At 54.2% G+C, this 19,521-nt stretch overlaps 1 protein-coding gene across 2 annotated transcripts in view; it reads left to right on the forward strand.

Annotated features, from left to right (window-relative positions):
* Positions 1-19,521, forward strand: part of FLT4 (fms related receptor tyrosine kinase 4) — a 60,904-nt gene that overhangs the window by 19,598 nt on the left and 21,785 nt on the right. For both annotated transcript variants that reach the window (XM_087753929.1, XM_087753928.1), the window contains exons 2-10: positions 2,515-2,611; positions 9,023-9,297; positions 13,544-13,656; positions 14,558-14,720; positions 14,969-15,108; positions 15,819-15,987; positions 16,772-16,889; positions 17,502-17,653; positions 18,412-18,574. In XM_087753929.1, the coding sequence (XP_087610055.1) occupies positions 2,515-2,611; positions 9,023-9,297; positions 13,544-13,656; positions 14,558-14,720; positions 14,969-15,108; positions 15,819-15,987; positions 16,772-16,889; positions 17,502-17,653; positions 18,412-18,574 (1,390 nt within the window). The remainder of the gene's footprint in view (positions 1-2,514; positions 2,612-9,022; positions 9,298-13,543; positions 13,657-14,557; positions 14,721-14,968; positions 15,109-15,818; positions 15,988-16,771; positions 16,890-17,501; positions 17,654-18,411; positions 18,575-19,521) is intronic.

Below are 19,521 nucleotides of genomic sequence, written 5' to 3' on the forward strand. Positions count from 1 at the left end.
CCCGCGCCGCGGTGCTTTCGGAGGCAGCAGTGGTTCCTTTTCCTGTTGTACTTGCGGAGGGCCGCGGACAGGATGCATCTGCAGGAATCCCACAGCCTCAACCTGCACAGATTGTACTTTTTCTTTCTTCCCTTCCACCCCCCGGCGTTGTTTGCTAACAGGTCACCGAGCAGCACGTGAAGGGAGGCAGGGGGTTATTTCTGCAGCCATCCCACTCCCCCCGAGCCCAGCGGGGGGGCAGATGTGCTGTATAGCATCGGCCGAGAGGCTCCCACCGCCCTGGACTGCTTTTTTTAGTGGTTCAAGCAAGAGGGACCACCCCAGTTTTGAGACCCACTTCGGTGCCTGTCGCAGCCAGCCCCAGGGATTGCCGTGCCAGGATTTTGGGGATTAGCTTTCTGCTCGCTGCCTAGGGCACCAGCAGGATAAGAGGGTCTGCCGTCCCCAGCCAGCCCTATGGTGAGCTGTGTCTTTCACGTTTTGGGTTGAGTGCCGTGGGGCTGCTTGCCGGGGCGATGGACTGGCAGGCTGTGGCCATCTGGAGAGTGGTGTTTGCACTGGGATAAGCATGTCCGGCATTAATAGGAAATGCAGCTTAGCGGTCAGATTCCTCTCCTCCTCTTTTTTTTTTAATAAACCTTGTTACATTTTGAAGGGATTTTACCAAAAATGCACTCATTTATTTTCACAGCCCCAGGGCACATTTTTGTGCATGACATCTGGAGGCGTGAGGCGGGGTGTCCTCCATGGGGGCCAAGCACTGCCTGGTCCCAGGGGCCGTGGTGACGCCGACCCGACCGACGTGTTGAATGACGAACGATGGCTGCTGTTGTTGCTGTTGCCATTGAGAGAGTGGTGTCTGTAGAACGGGCCGTGGGGAGCAGGACCCCCGTGCAGGCAAAGGTGGACTGGGGCAGCCCCTGGGCTGAGGGAAGAGGAGGCGGGAGATGGCGGACAGAGATGGCCGGCGCCCCGCCGTTGCCATGGGGGCAGCCGTGGGGACGGCCACTTCGGAGCCGCGCGCAAGCGGGAAGGAAGTGGAGAACAATCGGGGAGAACAAGGCCGGCAGCCCTGGCCTGGCCGTGCCGGCGGTGCCGCTCAGCACGTCCCTCCACCGCCGCATCCCCCTCGGCGGCCTCTCCTGGTGGCGGCGGACCCTGGGCACCCCAGCTTCCCCACAGGCATGGCTCCTCACGCCGCACCTCAGGGTCCTTGAGTCAGAGGGACTGGTGGCCATTTGGTGTCTCCCAGGGCAGCTTTAGTGGCTTCCCAACATTCATGGCATGGCTCTACCAAGGGGCTTCCAAGGTCCACAGTCCTCAGGCCGCGGTTTTGGAGGAGAGGCGTCATATGGTGTTCCTGCTGCTCATGAAACTCGTGGAAACACCATGTCCTCGAGACCTCTCCCTCTCTGCCAGATCTCTCTGATACATGGGTTTGAATGTTACAGGGCAAGGAGACAGACATGCACAGAACGCGGTTGCAAAAACCACACGTTTCTGTAGAAAATTGAGCTAGCAACATATTTTTGCATTCTTTTCTTCCCTAGCATTTAGCATCTACCTGAGTCACAGCTTCACATTTCGCAACTTTTTTTTTTCTTCTATTTCTGGTTAGTTTGCTTGCTTGTTTTTGCAGTCACTGAGACTTTTCTTTTGAATTATCTCACGTCTCCAGAAGCTGGAGTTTTAAGATAAAGATCATGAAGTAATGACAGTCAGCAACACCATGCTAATGAAAAACAAGGGGTACGTCTCTGAGGGTAACCGGTACTTCGAGATGTTTTGTCCATGAGGAGCTCACTTAGGGTGCGTGTCTGGCATGCCGGAGATGCAAGCACAGGAGAAGTGGGACTCTCCCAGACAAAAGCTGGGAGAAGAATTGCATGATAATGTGTTTAACTGCCCGTCCTTGAGCCTGGATAATTTCACTTCTGGCATGCCTACCCGGCTGTGGTGCAGGGAAGGGGGCTGCTGTAATCCCCAAGGTTTGGTCCTCTTCGGGTGACTGCCTGTACCTGAGAGTGCCCAGCAGGAGAAGGGCATTCAGTGAATGCCTGCTGGCTTCTGAGAGCACATCTGTACAAATGCAAGAGTTTTGCATTTGTGGTATCTGGGCAGATGGGTTTTTGTCCCTTGATTACAACAAACTACACGCGTAGAGAAAAATCTCCCACCAGACTCCCTCCAGTTATCAGATAAGGTGATTTCAGAGCAGTAGTCCAAGTGAGCTCAATCTCAGTCACCTGGTGAGGAATGGCCGCACCCAGATTCCCTGATTTCTGGTCTTCCATTCTTTTTCTGGCCCTCGTCTGTGCTAGTCTGTCTGTCTGAGCCCACGGGCTCTCTGACCCCAGCCCTAGAGCTGTTGCTGAAGAGCAGACTCCTATGAGATGTTTCCCTCAAGAGGCTTTGCCCCTTTCTGGGCTTGTGATGCCAAGCTACTGCTGCCCACAGCGGTGGGTCCAGAGTAGCAGATGTCTGCATCATCCCCTTTCTCCTCTCTCCCCACAGATCTGGTGAGCAGCTATTCTATGACCCCACCTACTCTTAGCATCACCGAGGAGGAACACGTCATCAACGCCAAGGATACGCTGACCATCACCTGCAGGTAAGGCGCATGGCTCTGCCTAGACTGCTCTTACCTCTGATAAGTGTTGGAGGACCAGGCAAGGAGAGCCCACCAGGGACACCTTGACTGCAGTACACCTGCAAATTAGCACGGCTGACTAGAAATCTGCCACATTCACGAAGCATGAATTCATCTAATTAATTAATTGAAAAAGAAGATGAAGATGTCTCGGAGGAGATGGTGATAACCTTTGCTGTAGTCTTGCAAGCAGAAGGAAGATAGAGAAACATTTGTGTGATCTCATAGCTTTCTTGTAAGGTCTTTAGGGAAACTGGCCTTCCTAACTCCCCTTGTCTTTCTCTGACATTGCTTATTCTCACCTCATCAGGGGCTGCTAGGGTTGTAGTTCCAGTTTCTAAATCTGGCAGGTCATTTTGGGCGACGTTGAGGAATATCCATGGGAGAAGGCAAGGCTGCACTTGGTGGTGGCTGTGAGAGGCTTCCAGCTTCTCTAGGAACTGGGATTTAATGCTCTGCCTTGTACACGTGGAGGTGAAGAGAAGCCCTGGCCAAGCCAGGTGAATAATTTTGTGAGAGGAGCTGGAGAATCTCTGGTCGTTTTGGAGACTGTGGCTCTGAGAAGGTGATGTGCCTGAACTGATTTGTCCCATGCTGGGACACTTGGCTGTACATGTTCTCAGCACTACACCCTATCTTGGAAAGAAAGAAAAACAAAAAAAAAACAAGTGGGAGAATTGACCAAGGTCAGTTTTCCTGACAAAGCTGGAGTTTCCCTTCAGCAGCTGAAAGCAAATCCATGCTTGGGATCTAAGTGCTAGGGCGCAATGGGGGTATAAATTCAGCGTGGGCCTCAAATGGGTGTTTCTCAGTGTTATATATAACCATGGAGCAATTACTGCAAACACTTGGCTGGCATTGTGTTCCTTGTCTTGTCACAAACATATTTAACTTTTCCTGGAACAGATGGTATTGCTTTTACTTTGTGAATCAGTTCATAGCCAGGGGATAGGGGCAGAGATTGTTGATGGCCATACTGAAGTGATTTCACTCAGTCTGGGAAGCTAAGCAGTTGTGGGCTTCATATGGTGACCTGAGGAGCCGTGGTGTGTGCTAGGTTGTAGGAAACGCGTGAGTTGGAGAACTGTGGTCAGGCATATAGCTGCTGTGGGGGCACAGAGGAAGAGAGAGGAGGCTGGGGACGCCAGTGCTCTGCCATGGTGGTTCTCTCTGCAGGGGGATGCGGGAGCTGACGTGCTCTGTTGAAACCTTGGAAGAGGAGAGGTTCAGTGAGATTATTCCAAATGAGCTTATAATCAGGCCAGACCCTTCACAGCAGTGGCCCAGGGAGGGACACAGAAAGTGGTTTCAAGAGCGTGGGAGAGGTGTGCACTGCTGGTGCCCACAGTGAGCCTTGCGCAGGCGCCCCGAGGACTCTGCATCGGGCAGCGCTGCAGCCGTAGCGTGGCATCCAGGGCTGGCTGCTGCGGGACTGGTCCCATCCTGCCACTTACCTGGGTGACTGCCGTGGAGCAGGGTGCCTGAGAGTGCTACACACGATGGAACGGACCTGTGTTCTTGCAGCAGCTTAATGGGTACTTGGGACATGCAGGGACAGCCCTGTATTGCTTGCAGATTGAGCCAAGGCTAAAGGACATACTGAAGTTAGAGGTGTGGTTAAAGAAAGTGTCTTCTGCAGTCAAGCATGAACATACCTGTTGAGCACCATGAAGCGGAAAGCCTTTCTTTTCGGGTAACCCTCCTGGACTGGGAAAGACAAGATTGCCCTTTCCTTGAGCGCTTGTTGGATATCGATTAGTATGAAGGAAAACCACATGAAGTGGGGGGAAAAAAAAAAAATCTTATTTCCAGTGCAAACTCTGCGTGGCCTGCCCTTGCAGGGAGCATCGTACAAGCTACAGAGTGTCTCCAAGTGGCAGCAAGCTCCCTGTTTCCTGCTGCAGTGCCAAGGCTCATCTTTCAGGCTCGCTAGGCGGTATCCATACAGTGGGCTGGTATGGACACAGCTGAGATAAGGAGCATCCCTACCCCTGGCTCCCAGGCGCTGTGCAGGACTGAACTGGCCAGCAGAAGACCAGCAGGACCATCTGCAAACAGTACTAAAACCTACGCACCCTCTGCCCACGTGCTTCTTGGCTGCCCTCTGTCTCCTAGATGTGCTCCTCTGGGATTGTGCAGGGTCCTTCACACCATCTGCAGGTAGACAAGTCTCAGCATCTCTTGCATGGCTCAGAGGTTCCCGTTCTCCCTCTGAGCTCTCAAGCCTGTGTTTGTCTAATGTCTTGAGGAGAGGATTTTGACTGTGGGACACTGTTACTTCATTTGAATGAAAAGTAAATCTTTCCTGGTCCCTGGCTCTCTAATTACACCCAGCTGCTTCTCCAACCTCTTCTCTGGACCATGGCCCACCCTGGGAAGACCTGGCTTGTGTTAATGGGAGCTGAAGGGAAAAACATGCAGACCACCAAGAGAACAGGCAAAGGAGAGGGTGGCGGGGCAGGGTAGGGCAGAAACAAATACAAAATCAAATCCAGGATCCAGGGATTCCCTGCTGAGCATCGTGTTGGAGGTGGCTTCAGTTTGACCCTGGTTTTCCCTTGAGAACAATGTCCTCTGGCTGCTCTTTGAGCTGCCCTGGAGCCAGGAGTACAGGGCTGCTTGAAGCAGTGCTGCAGCAGAAAGCTGAGCTCGAAACCCGCCATGTGAGACTCCCTGGAGACCTTTCAAGCTTCACCCACTGAGCATGAGAGTCCCGCAGCCGGCTGCACTCTCAGGCTGCCTTGCAGCAGCCTGAATCTCTCACACCTATGGTTCTGCAGCCCCCTTCCTGCTCCACAGCCCACCTAGCCTCATCGGTGACCAGAGTCCGTGCCAGGCCATGGGGTAAGCGATGCCTCTGGAGCTGGGGATGCTTAACAAAGATCCAAAGACACAGCACACCCGCAAGGAGCTACCAGATGTTGGGGTAGCTTTTGCAAATGGCATCACATACAGACATGTTCCCCCCATCACCCAGTGCAATGCACCCTTGAGAGGTCCAGACAGAGCAAGGGACCAGTTTAGGAGCATTCCCCAAAATACAGATCATGCCAGGGCTGGCTGAGAGCCCCAGTGATGTTTTGATCTAAGCAAGTGGCAGAGCAGGGCAAAGGGGCTGATGCCCACATGGACAGTGCATCTTTTATTAGCTTCCATCCCGAGAAGGAAGGAAAGAATATTGTGAATCTCTGCATTCATGCCCTCAGCAGCCTGTGCTGAGGGAAAACGGAGAGCTTGTGCTGTTCCGGCTCGTGAATGTTGGAGCAGAGCCCACAGGAGCCGGCTGCATAACAGCAGAAACCTCCGGAGGGATCGACTTGGTCCTGGCTGTGCCAGCCCAGCCCAGCCCATTGCATCCCATCCTGCAAGTGCTGGGCACTCAGATGGAGAGGGAGCGTCACCCAGCCGTGGTATTTAGAAAAAGAAGGGCAAGGTTGTCCTTTGCTGCCCGGTGACTTGTTAATAGAGCTGACTTGCAGATGGCTGCAGATGCACAAACCCTGCTCTGGCAGAGAGGAAGTATTTGACCCCGGAGCCCTCTTGGCTCCCGTGGAGGAAATGAGCACTATGGCAGGGCTGAAGGAGCCTGAGGACAAGGCAGTGCCCCGCCATGGCTGCTCTCGAGCAGTGTCCGGGGACACACATCACCTGCTGCTCTTTCCTACGCGCGTGTGACCGCTGTGAACATCCTCTGTGGTGCTGATGAGGGATCTGTCTTATCCCAGCTAAGCCACAAAGCCACAGCCAGCTTTGCCCATCATACCGCGCTTGGGAGCTTCAAAGAGGATTGAAGAAAAACGGTGCCAATTGCAACGTCTCCCTTGAAGAGCATCTGTCCTGAAAAGATTTAGGAAAACAGCTGCGGAGAAGCCTACAGTGCATCTGTTTCCAGCTGGCATCAGCAGGTTCCATCGCCCAGAGGCACATTATCACAGAGCTGAAAGAAAACAACTTGGGAACAAATGTGTGAAGGTGACAGATAGGAAGGAGGGAACCATCCAAAACTGCTGCCTGAACCTTTCCCCAAATTCAGAAGAAGGTAGATTCAGAAATAAACCCAAGTGAGCCTGACCTGCCCTCATCCCTGCCTTCTTCTGATCCTCTTAACACACCAGCAATGCTAACTTGGGCTCACACTGATGCCCACACCTTCTGTGTCCCCACTGAATCTGGTCGAGCAGCACATGATGCAAGGAATGACTTGGTCTAGAGCTGCCCGTGGGCTGGTCAGCAGGTCTGTTTGTACTGGCCCATCTGTGTTTATATAAATATGTGTCACTCAGCTACTGCTAGCCTTGATGGTTAATAAAACAAGTGGATCTGATAATGCGTGAAAATCCCAGTGGGTAAACAAACAGAAAGCGGAAACGCTGGAGACTTGTACAATTACCCTGCTCCACGTGGAGTGCCAAAAATGCCTGAGCAAACGCAAAGGGCTTTGGGGCTCCTTTGCGCAGTCGGGGTCTGAAGCTCTCGGCTCTGGGTTGAGAGTGGGGCCAGCCTCGCGGCCTGTGCCCAGTGCAGCAGAGCAATGGGCATGGCAGAAGCCACTGGGTGTTACTGGTTTGGTGATGAGATTTACTATTACTTTTCCCTGCGCATGCATAAGATGGGAAAAACTCAAAATTCAAGAGTCTTGTTTTTATTGAAGTGTTTGTGAGACTCTGATCCTTTGGAAAAGCCTGCCGTGATTTGGGGACGCAAGCTGCTGGAGCTGCGCTTCCAGTCCTGCCGCAGGCAGTGATGGCATTTTTAGCGAATGCAGAAGGTTGAGTGGGGTCAGAGGGGCTGCGTGACTGTCCCCAAGGGCACGTCACGGCCTCCAGAGCCCTTGTGCTTGGTGACACGGGGAGAGTGCAGCACACTGTCTCCGAACGCATCTGCGGTGAGCTGGGCAGCGGGAGCTGGAAGAGAGCAAAGCCTGCAGGAAGACAAATCAGCTGCTGAAGGCAAACACAAAGGGGCAGGTCTTTCCCCCACACTCGGACAGAAATCCTGTCCTCGTTGAGTCGGAGCCATTGTGCCCTCCGATGGCACCTTATCTCGCTTCCTCCTTGCTGTCCCTTGCTGTCTGCATCCAGCTATCGGTGACAGTCACGGTCTGGCTGCGCTTAAAAGCATCTGCCCGCAGAGCTGCCCTGGCAGAGGAGCTGCGTGTGCCAACACGCCTATTCCCAACTTGCATAATAGATGAACCCGGTTTCCCCCAATAGAGCAAACGGTGCTGACAAAAGGCCATTTTTACCCCCACAGCTGTCTCTTGCGATGTCTTCTTTTTTCCCGTTTCTTCTTTTTGCACATTCTTAAGTGCCTTTCAGCTACACTGGCAAAATTTCAAGTGGGGACTAGGCCTTCCTCTGAAAGGGGCTCTGATTTCACAGAAGGAAACTTCCAGCGTGGAATAAAAGCTTGTTTTGTTTGTAGTAAACAAGCGCAGTTATAGCAAGCTATGGTGGCGCGTGTGTGTGCGTACATGTGCATATGCAAGCCTCCCGCTCTGGAGATCCTTGGCTATATACAAATACACACGTGCACGCTCTGTCTGGGGGTTTCTTGCAGTTTCTGGATGTTTCCGTTTGTCTTTGGGCTGCTGGTGAGCAGGGTCTGTGGTCCTGCCCTCGGCAGGGTGTCTGTAGCTCAGTGCCCGCAGAGGTGGGAAGGGGCAGCAGCCCCGGGCCAGCCGGGGGCTCGGGGGCTCAGAGGGGCTGTGGGGTGCTGTGCAGAGCAAGGAACCCCCTCCCACAGCAGCGGGGAGGGAAACAGCTGGCAGCTGGGCAGAAGGTGGTCAGCTGAGCCTCTCCTTGTTTTCTCCTTGCTGTCTTTCATCCCTGACTCCCTCCTGCTTTTCTCTTTCTCGTTTTCTTTCCAGTCTGCTCTCCTGTCCTCATTCTTCTTCCCACTCCATTCATCACACCACGAGCTCCAGCCAGCAGCTGTACTGAGCCAAGGGAACTCAACACATCTGTGTGTTTTCTTAATAGCTCTGGACCCTTTTAATAATGAGGGGGAATAGAGAATAAATGGAGCCTTTCTCTCAGGGCTCCCTGTCCTGGCATCAATACCAGTGGAACAAAGTCATGGGAGGGGGAGACCTGCTTGTGAGTGGGCTGATGTCTTACAGCCTGGCATGGCCAGAGAGGTGGCCCAGGGAAGGGAACGAGCCTGTGCTTGCTCAGTGATTAGTAAAGCTGCTTGCCATCTCCTCGAGCCTGTTTTTCTCCTTGGAGGATGGCCGTTCCTCCGTGCCGCAGCCCGAGAGCAGTGGCTGGCTGGGCCACGTGCAGATGTGCGAGAGCCGCACAGGGCAGTTAAATCCCCACCGCGTTCACCCTGCTCGGCCCAAAGCTAACTCTCCTCTTTGCCCATGTCTAGAGGCCAGCACCCTTTGGAGTGGTCGTGGCCTGGGGGCAAGGTGGACCCTGCTGGGAAGGAGAAGGAGATGGAGTTCGTGGCCTCAGCAGCCCCCAGCAGTGGCCGGACAATCCGAGAAGACGACTGCGAGGGGACTGGCACGAAGCCATACTGCAAAGTCCTGGTGCTGACAGAGACCCAGGCGAACGACACAGGTTACTACCGCTGCCATTACAAGTACATCGATGCCAAAATTGAGGGCACCACAGCAGTCAGCACCTACGTGTTTGTGAGAGGTAAGAGCCATCCAGCCACATGTGCCTTCAGGCTAGGGGAGCTCAGGGGCAGCCTATGCACCAGCATAATATCAGAAAGATTAAAAAGCCCGACGTGCCCCCCGGCCCCCCAGGGCAGAGCATGGCTGCTGCAGGCTCAGGGAGGGGGCCAAGGGCTGGCTCCCTGAACTTCGAGGGAACCAATATCCATCCACTCCTGGGGAATGGTGGCAGCGCCTTGGATTCAATTAGGGTCCCGGCCCGGGGGCATCACTCCAGCCGGGCTGGAATGCAGGAATTTAAGGAGTGAGAGCTGGGACTCCACTGCTAAAAAAAGCACCAGAGTTAGCTTCTGGGCAGCTGGGGGCTCTCCGAGATGCTAGCAGCTACAGATGATAATGTTCCGTAAAGCTGAGACTGAGAGAGGGAGAGGAGGAGTGGTACAAACATGCCACATTCAGCCTCCTCCTGTCCCCTGGCTGGATGGCCCTGGAGCAGCTCCACCATGGCAGACCCAGATGCTCCTCTTCACACTGCCTGCACAGGGGCTGCCCACGCAGGCAGGGGATTAAGACATGTTTTGGAGGAGGAGGAGGGCTGTCCACCAGGCTTGGAGCTAGAACCTCAGCTCAGCAAGTGGCTGCAGGGCCAATACTCAGCTTCTCCGTGCCCCAGGGGCTTCTCCTCCACCGTCTCCCCCACTGCTCGCAACACGCTCCAGCAAGATAAATGAGCACTGTCCCCTGGAAACAGTTGGCTGAGCTATTTCTCTTTCCACCCCCATTTATTCGTTGGTGCAGTTGTCACAAGCCAAGCAGGTCATGACATACAAGATGCATTTTTCAGCAGTCCCAGGGCAAAGCCAAATTTGCCTCTGCAACTATGCAGAAAAAAATGCAGGGGCAAATCAGAAAAGCTGGGCAGCTGCTGGAGAGGCACTGGGGTCTGTTTGGGCAATTGCGTCATCTTCCCGTGGGCGCTGCCGCCCATCCTAAAACAGGACAGAACTTCCCTGGGTCCCAAACATGTTGGACGGGGGTGTTCAGACACTCTAGAGTGTTGTATCAGGATGGAGGCAGAGAGCTTCTTACTTGTGCTGAAAATAAGTACAATCTAACAGGCTTACATGCAGGGAAGGCATTTGCAAGAGCCTGATTTTCTGTGTGACCCAGCAAATGCCACTTGCTTTGCCCCCTTGTCCACCTTCTCTCACCTCCAGCCTCACCTGCAGCTCAGTAATGGCTCTCCTGTTTACCAGACAGCAGCAAGCATGCACGTGCGGTGTAGCTTAGGGGCAATAAATCCCACGCTGTCAGGGCCCATGGGACTCACAGCGCCTGTGGACAGCGTGTGTGCAACAGATCCAGCCAACACCTTGCAGTGTTGCTGTGCACATGGCTACACAGCACATGTTCCTATGCGTTCCAATCAGACTGTGCCCTGTTATGGCTATCAAACATCCAGGAAACCTCAGAATCCGCCTTTCCATACAGGACAGGCTTTCAGGCAGGAGAAGGGACATGTCAGGAAAACCCAGGCATACAGTAACCATAGCCATTGCAGAACATCCAGATAAAGCCCTGTCTGTTCCTGCTGAACTGGGCTGCAATGTGAAACCGTCCCTCGAGAGCTTGGAAGGGCTGATGTAAGTGTCGGGGATGTTTGGAGACAGAGTGATCAGACCACAGATTTATCCATCAACCCCATTTCTCATGTTAAGAGCTTGGTGGAATTGCCAGGAATAAAATATCTGTGCTTGGCTGGAAAAATGGGTTCTTCTGTATTTTACCTGCAGCTCAGTTCTCAAATAAACTCTCCATGCATATGTCTCATTTCCCATGTGTCTGGTTAGGTGTGTGTTTTATTACAGCTACAGATAGTGCTGTAAACATACAAAATGCCTCATCAGGGTGGAATAGGATATGTACAGCCTCCATCTCATAAGGCTTAGCATATATTAATGAAGAAGATGCTAAATTATTCCCATCCGACCCATTAAGACAGCCTTACAGAAAATATGTGATGTGGTCAGAGAGGGGAGTTAGTGCATGAATCACAAGCTCATTGGCAGCAGGACCAGCCCAGTAAATCAGTTAGTTCTTGGCTGCCATCTGAGCTGGGAGGGGACCTCATAGTCTTTTACCTCTGGCAGTTGTGCACCTCCTCCCTCTCACGTGCCCAGGGCTCGGGAGGGGAATGAGGAACGTGTTCACACTCAGAAACAAATCTGTCATTTCAGAAGACAGCAATCCTGTGGCAGCACAAAACCCCAGGAAATGAAGATAAGAATTCTCTGGGCAATCTGTATTTTCGTCAGAGCTGACCAACACGTCTCCTGTGCGTGGCTTGTTTCACCTAAGCTGTAGAAAAAAGCGCTTCACCCAGAGCAGGTCTTTGCAGCATGACTGTCACTGAAGCAACAGCTTTACAGATCAAAAACTAAAGGAATTCCCATATGCGCTTAACAGTGAGAGCACTGGCTTGGTTTGGGTTGGGCCCCATGTGATTTGAACAGCAGGATCCCCAAACGGGGATCATTACGAAATTCATCTTTGACTTGTCATTTTAGACAGGCAGCTTTAGGGGTTGGGTAATCTAAGGTTGGACAAACAGATGTCCTCATGCTACAGTCCCTTGAAATCAATGGTTTAGCTGCAGTCCAGGTGAATAAAGAGTAACGTTTAAGGCCACTGTGATCGTTTGGTCTGATTCCAGCATGCCAGAAGCCATAAAATCTCCCCTAGCAGGTCCCTGGGGGAGCCCCACGTCTCCCAGATGGGGACCCACCACCTCCTTATGGAGCCCCCTTCACCCAGGGGACAATTTCCATGAACAAAGCCAGTCATGACCATGTGCTGGGTGGATGTTTCCTGAGACATGACTCTTACAGAAGACAGACGCTGGCAACACCAGGCATCAGAGACACTAGGGACCAGTCTCTATTCAGAGCATCCTGTGAGGCATGTGTCCCTGTGGAAATGGGCAGGCCGGGACTGATATCACAGAAGAAATTATCAATCAGTGAGGCGCTGCCAGAGGACAGCAGGCAGCCTTGCAATTCATTGTCTCTTCCAATTTTGTCTTCATCCCATTCAGGCAGCCTAGGTGGCTGCTGATTCTATGCCCTGTTTGGGAGAGCCCAAAGAGTAGAAAAACCCTCAGACCAAGAGCGCTGCCAAGCAGACAGGCGAGCAGGTGCCTCAGCAGCAGCTGGCATGAGGCACTGCAAGACAAACCTCACCCTTCCCACCCTCTGGCCAGCCATGGCTTGGGATACAAGTGTATTTTGCATCTTGGTCTCACCAGCTCTTTCCAGTGTATCTGAGAAAGAACCAGAAATGGGGTCCATGCTGCCCTGTTAACTTGCCATCTCTTTGGGATCAGGTTGGTCTTTGCCCTCTGTGTCTGGATGATGCCTGGCACGATGGGTCAGGGCCAGGACACATCTCCTGTATATGCTGCCATCAACTCCCTTCCACTGTGGAGCCCCGCTTGGGCTTTTCTCATTTGACATGGGCAATGCACTGAGCAGGATGGGGCAGCCCCTTCTGCAGACGCTTTGCTTCTTGGTGCTAGTTCCACGTGTTTAGTGTAACGCCCCTGGCCTTGCTAAGACATTTCACTGATTAATTTTGGGTGGTTTTGCTCTTCCTGTCAATATTTGTGCTTGCAGCAGTTGGGAGGCAGTAGGGTGGCAGCCCTGGAAAGCTCAGCTCATCTGTTTATCTGCCGGCTGGGCTGGCTGCAGGATGACATCTGCATACCGTTCTGCTGCAGATCACTTCCTCACCCTGGAAGGTCACGCTGCCTGCCGCTGCATCAGGTCAGCACAGCTCCGCACCGTCCCTGCTGCGGGGCCACGCACAGTCACCAGCTGGGCAGGCGCTGAGCCCAGGACGAGACCCGCCGGTTTCACAAAGGGTCAAACTCAGGCAGAGACCTTGAGGGGGCCAGGAAAAGGGAGGTCATTTCCAGCACTGCCCAAATGTCACGCAAGTGCCGCTGCACCGGTACGCTGTTTGGTGCAGAGGAGCCGGCTGGCCCAGGTGCCCACCTCGGCTGCTCCCTTTGCATTCCTGAGCTCCAGGTGTCTCCTCTGACTATCGCAAGTTGCAGATGAGGCCATCCAGCTCGACACCACTCCCTCTGGCAACCTCATGCTGTGTTAATGAAAGCCAGAAAGCCTCCTTTTCTTCTGGTTTGTCTCTCTTCTCAGTTCTTTCCTTGCCTCTGTTTAATTGTTCTTCTCCTTATATCTCTTCTTCAGATTTTGAACAGCCATTTATCAACAAGCCGGAGACCCTCCTCATCAGCAAGAAAGAGAACACTTGGGTACCATGCCTCGTGTCCATCCCAGATCTTAACATCACGCTGATCTCGGTGAGAGCTCGGCCAGTGGGAGACTCCGGACTGACATGTATTGCATTTGTTCTGCATTTGTAATTGCCTGAGTGGAAGTGGGACAGGCACTACCAGGAATGGAAAATGCATGGGACACATTTTCCATGGAAAGTACAAGCCACTGGCTTCCTCGTTTTATTTGCTGGTTGAAGCTGTGCTGTCCAGTTCCCTTGGGCAGACCCCACGGGTTTCCTGCCAACCTTGATTCTCTTCCCTGGAGCTCTATGAAACAAAACAAGACTTTGTTTTAATCCCATTTCCCCACAGCATCCCCTCTTTGCTCTGGTCTCTGTGATCTACAAACCCTCTAGGTGGTCAGCATCCTCACAAGGGAGGAGGCTGCAGCCCTGGGGCTGAGGACTAAAAACAACTCTGTTATCAGTTTGCTTGTGCCTTTTTTTTTCTTTTTTTTTCCCTTTTTTTTTTTTTTTTTTTACAATGCAAATACATCCTTCCAGGATGAGTGTTACTATTGTACAAAGGCCTCCAGGGACACTCTGGGGGCCAGGGGCCTTTCCCTTGCCCGGGAAGGACGCTACCCAAGGTCAGCACTCATCCCGGTGAGGCTGATGTTTGGGACATCAGCATCAATTTCCTTAGCTATCTTTATATGTTTCCATTCCTGGAAATCTCTGGCCCGCTCTGCAGATGGGGAGGCTTGTGGTGCAGGATATGGCTGCTCGACTGCTGGGGGTATAGGGGAGGCCGCAATTCCTAGATGACAAACCCTCGGAGGGAGAGGGCGGGAGGCCAGCGCAACATGATGCTGCATCGTTTCTTCCCACAAAAGGGATGTGTTAGCCAACGCAAAGCCTGGAAGGGGCGGGGTGGGAATGTTGTTACCCTCTTATTTAAGTTGGCAAAATGTTGATTTTTCCAGCAAAATTCCCTCATCCACCCTGATGGGAAAAGCACATTCTGGGACAACAAGAAGGGGGTGCAGGTACCCACACACCTGATCAGGGACTCCTTGTTCGTCCAGTGTGAGACTGTCATTGACAAGAAGGTCTTCAAATCCAATTTCTTCATCATCCATATAGCAGGTAAAGATTTGGGAAGGTGCAGGGGGGGCAGTTTGGATGGCTCTGAAGTCCATCAGTGTGGCTCATGGGGTTGTTATGGTCCTCTCTAGCTACATCGGCTCTGCATGCTCTTTATATCTCCTCTGCTCTGTGCCAGACAGAGGTACACCAAGCAGCAGGAGGTCACACCCAACCCTCCTGTAGCTGCATAGGCTGAGTCAAAGAGTTAATAGATCAGAAATGTCTTTTCGTTGCCTCTTCCACATCAGGGAGTGAGCTGTACGACATCCAGCTGTATCCCAAGAAAGCCATGGAGCTGCTAGTGGGAGAGAAGCTGGTCTTGAACTGCACAGTGTGGGCCGAGTTCAACTCCGGTGTCCGCTTCCAGTGGACTTACCCTGGCAAACAGGTACCAGCAAACAGAGCGGCTCCCTGTGCACTGAACCACTTCCCTCTGAGTCGTCCTCTCCTACGCCTTCACTGTTCTTCTTGGCATCACTGGCAGGGCCAACGATCCTAACCATGCTGTGCCCTGCACATCTCGGTCAGAGCGCTTTCCCATTTTTCTCTCCTGCAGCAGAAGGCAGGCAGAGGGAAAACCCCTTTTCCTGGCAGAAAGTACCCTCCTTGCCAAGGTGTTATTACTCTGGGGCTCTGCTGGGCAAACACTGGCTTCGCTTCCACCAGTGCAAATCTAGAGCAAACATTGTTGGTTTAAAAGGAGCTGTTCTAGCCAGACAGCCCTGGTTACCAAAGGCCTGTGAGGGGGTCCCTTCCTCACTGTGTTTTCCTCCTGTTGTACCCTCTGGCTCTTGTGAACAGTGAGACAGAGGAGTCCTCGCAGGGCATCATTCTGTTCACGTACCTATAGGGCTCCCAGCCTGGTTACTGGGCTGCAGATCAGAGCAAAACCTGTGCTAAACTCTGACCCCAGCCTCCGGCAAGCAGTCACGCAGGGCTCGTTGCCTTTCCATCCCTGAGGATGGCAGTCAGTGGTGGAGACCCCTGTCCAGGGAAAGGCAAACACTGGGCAGTAAGAAGTGCAAACGTGAGGAGCCCATCTGCACAGCCCCATCCCATTCGTGTCTTTCATCCCCTTCTCTCTGTTGTCTCCCACAGACGCAGCGGGCAGTGATGGAGCCTGAGCGCCGGTCCCTGCAGACACACACAGAGCTCTCCAGTATCCTGACCCTCCACAACGTCAGCCAGCAGGACCTGGGCAAGTACACATGCACCGCCACCAACGGCGCCCAGATGCTGGAGGAGAGCACCGATGTCATTGTGCACGGTACGGCGCCTTCCACTCCCTCGCAGAGCCACAGCCAGAGCCGAGCTGCAAGCAGAGCAATCCCCAGACTGCTTGGGTAGTGCTTGGCCCAAGGCTCAGTAGAGGGAATCCTGCACCTCCATCCCACTCTGCTTTAGTGAGACCCAGCCTTCCTCCAGTCCCTCAGCCCTTCTGCACCCCAGCGTCACACTGGGAGCACGATCACATTCAGCAAGGTGCCAAGATGACGAGAGAGATGCAAATACCAAATTGACCCAAATGCCAGTGGCATGGCAGGACACAGGTCTCATGGCCCTGTGGCAGATGCAGTGCCCCTGTGGCATGGCTGGCGTGGGAGGCACCCAGCTGCAGGTGCGCAGGGCAGCATCGGCACTGGCTGGCTGTCTCCTGGCAGCAGAAAGTCACGGGGCAGCACAGCCTCCCTGCGTCCCCGATGGCTCCCAATAGTGAGGCAGAGGCAGTTCTTCTGCGGCCAGAATCGCAGCACTGTGCTGGCCTGCCCGGCCCTGCCTGGCACCCACTCCCTTCTGCTCCAGGGAAGGGACCCTGCTGGGAACAGGGATGTGGAAGAGGGGTTGGAGGTTGTATGGGAAGAAGAGGCAATAGTGTATTTTGGTAGTTTTGACTTCATCATTGCAGAGAAGTAGTCATTTTCAAATGTACTGCCACAACACCCCACCTGTCCTTGGTCCTTGCTGTCAGGCCCTGTGGAAAGCAGCAGAGCTTGGTGACAGACTGTCCCTTTGTGCTCTCCTCTCCTCCATGCTCACCTTTTTTCTTGCAGAAAAGCCCTTCATCAATGTGGAGTGGAGGAAGGGCCCGGTGATAGAAGCCACCGCAGGAGACGAAGCCGTGAAACTGCCAGTGAAAGTCGTGGCTTACCCCCCGCCAGACTTCCAGTGGTAACGCACCTTTCTTAGCCTGAGCCACCTTCTCCTCTCCTCCTTCCCTCTGCCAACTAGGGAAGCCTAGCCTGTCCTCCTTGCTAGGTCCCTCTGTAGCCAAGGTTGTCCCAAATGTCACCTTTTTCCACCCATGGGGGTCATTTCTCCCACCTTTTCTGGCTCTCAGCTGCACAGCTTGGGATGGGAGGAGGTGAGGTCTCGGGGAGAAGCAGCAAAGGTCCTGGCCTGGCTTGGCAGCTCTGCGCTGTCTGGAGGGGACAAGTGAAGCTCCCACAGGAGCTGCCCCTCTCGTCCCCATGCAGCAGGGATCATGGCTGTGCACCGCATCGTGCTGCACTTCTGCCAGAGCTGGCTGGGAGCTGGGAGCTTTGCACCTGCACGCTGCTCAGGGCAGAGCTGCAGCGTCCCTGACCCCACACACATCCATACGAGACAATGCGCAGATCTGTAACTCGGGTCCAGAGAAAGCCCAGGGGTCTCTCCAGAGAGGTCCCCAGCGCTAGCAAGGGGCACCCTGACTGCACTCTAGTGGGAACCAGCAGACCCCTGCCCAGCTGCCAGTGGGACATTTCCTCCCCATGGCTGCATTTTCTCTCTGCCTCCCTGCAGGTACAAGGACGGGAAGCTAATTCCCAAGCAATCTCAATCTTCAATGCAGATCAAGGATGTGTCAGAGCAGCACGCTGGGACATACACGCTGGTTCTGCGGAACAGGCTGGCGGGGCTGGAGAAGCGCATCAGCCTCCAGTTAATCGTCAACGGTAAGGGAGGGGGCCAGGGCTGGGGCCGGGGGGAGAGCATTGAGCCCATGGCCCCAGCCTTTGGGCTGCTCCCAAGGTCAAGTCCCCATTGCTGTCCTAAAGCAGTTGGTACCTATGTCATCTCCTTCTCCCCCATTGCTGAGGGAGGCTCTGGTTACTGTGAGGCTGGTTGCTTGTGGCTTGGGGGATACGGCACAGTTTTGCTCCTGGCTCCATCACTCTGGGCAGGATATGTCCTTGCTCAGAGGCCGTTTCCCAGCTGCAGTCAGAGATGCTGCTGAGGGTGACCCTGACTGACGCGGACGTAAGGGCAGGGCAGCTGCGACACACATGAAGCCTGGAGCTGCAGCAGTTCCTCTGGACGGGAAGCTCCTAGGGAATTTTCCCCTGGCAGAAACTGGTCCTTGTCATGCAGGAACGAGACGCCAGCACAAAAAGTGCTGGAAGGGCACTGCTGCTTGGAGATGTGTCTCCAGCAGGCTCTGTAGCCCTGTGCTGGGGGCTGCCAGACAGTGCTTTGAGCCCTGCAGCATCCAGACAGTCACACTCCGCAGAGGAAGGAGAAATGACGTCACTTGAATCTGCCTAACTATAACCTGGTGTGCCTTGCAGGCCTGAGCTCCCCAGGACCTGCCCTGAGAGCCACAGTGCTTTAGTGCCCAGTCTCTCTATAAACGGGCCTGGGGAGGGCTGTGCCTGGCCTGGGGATGCAGCGGCTGAGCCTGCGGCCGCTCACGGTGTCACTCTGATCCTTGCAGTTCCTCCGCGCATCCATGAGAAGGAAGCCTCTTCCCCGAGCATCTACTCCCGGAGGAGCCCACAGGCCCTCACCTGCACGGTCTATGGCATCCCGGCGCCGGAGGTGATCCAGTGGCAGTGGAGGCCGTGGATGCCCTGTCGGATGTTCTCCCGACGCAGCCTGTAAGTGCCATTTCTTCCAACAGCCGTGTCTTATCAGGCCACCAGCCTGGCTGGTCCCAGACACCAAGGGCTTCCACAGCTTCCCCTGCGTCCTCGGCCATCTGCATCCGGCAGCACCTGCAATAAAACTGCTGACCATTGTGCTAATGGGGAAACTGAGGCAGATTGCAGAAGAAATTGTCACAGCCCCTTGGGGAGACCCTGAGACAGCAGCTGGGGCTCACCCCATTTCTGCCCTAAGGTCCCTGTGGTTTTTTTGGTCCTTCATCTTCTGCTGGGTAATGATGGAAACAAAAGTGCTCATAGGCAGGGGAGCAGAGCTGCTGCAGGTGGGGAAGAGCTGCTGAACCTGGGGGAAGCACCGGATCTCTGCCAGTTGCCGGGATGGTTTGCCAGGAGGGTGTTTGTGCAGGCAGCGCCAATAGGTAGGCAGGAAGGGTGCGCACCCACTGCCTGTGCCCTGGGAAGCTGGGGCAGCACCAGGCAGGGCTGCAGTGGCGTTTTTTAGTGGCAGCCTCGCAGGAAGAAGGAAAAGGGATGCTGGGCCAGAGCAGTCAGGGCGGAGGACATCAGGGTGCCTGGAGGAAGCCAGGTCCTGCAGCCCTGTGTAGGCTGTTGCCGAGCCAGGGACACCAGAGAGCTCTCCATCACATGTGAGTGCACTCTGGCCCTGTCAGGAAGCAGAGGGGCCCATGAATTATGAGCACTGTCTCCCAAGGCCACCGTATTTCTGCCTAGCATAGCTCCAGAGGATGCAGGAGGCTTCTTTCTAGCTTCCTGTTGTTTACACAGCTCGCCGGTGTGCTCGCCCCGCCAAGCGCTCTGCCCCGCACTGCCAGCACGCACCCTTGCCACTGCTTTTGGGCACTCAGCTCCCCCCTGCTTCCCTGTCACCGCAAGCCTTCTCCCTCCACACCTCCCACCCTGGATTTTGGGCAGACCCTCCT

This window comes from Nipponia nippon, unplaced genomic scaffold (assembly GCF_047370975.1).
Source record: "Nipponia nippon isolate SJK-2023a ecotype South Korea unplaced genomic scaffold, ASM4737097v1 scaffold_17, whole genome shotgun sequence".
Classification (NCBI taxonomy): Eukaryota; Metazoa; Chordata; class Aves; order Pelecaniformes; family Threskiornithidae; genus Nipponia; species Nipponia nippon.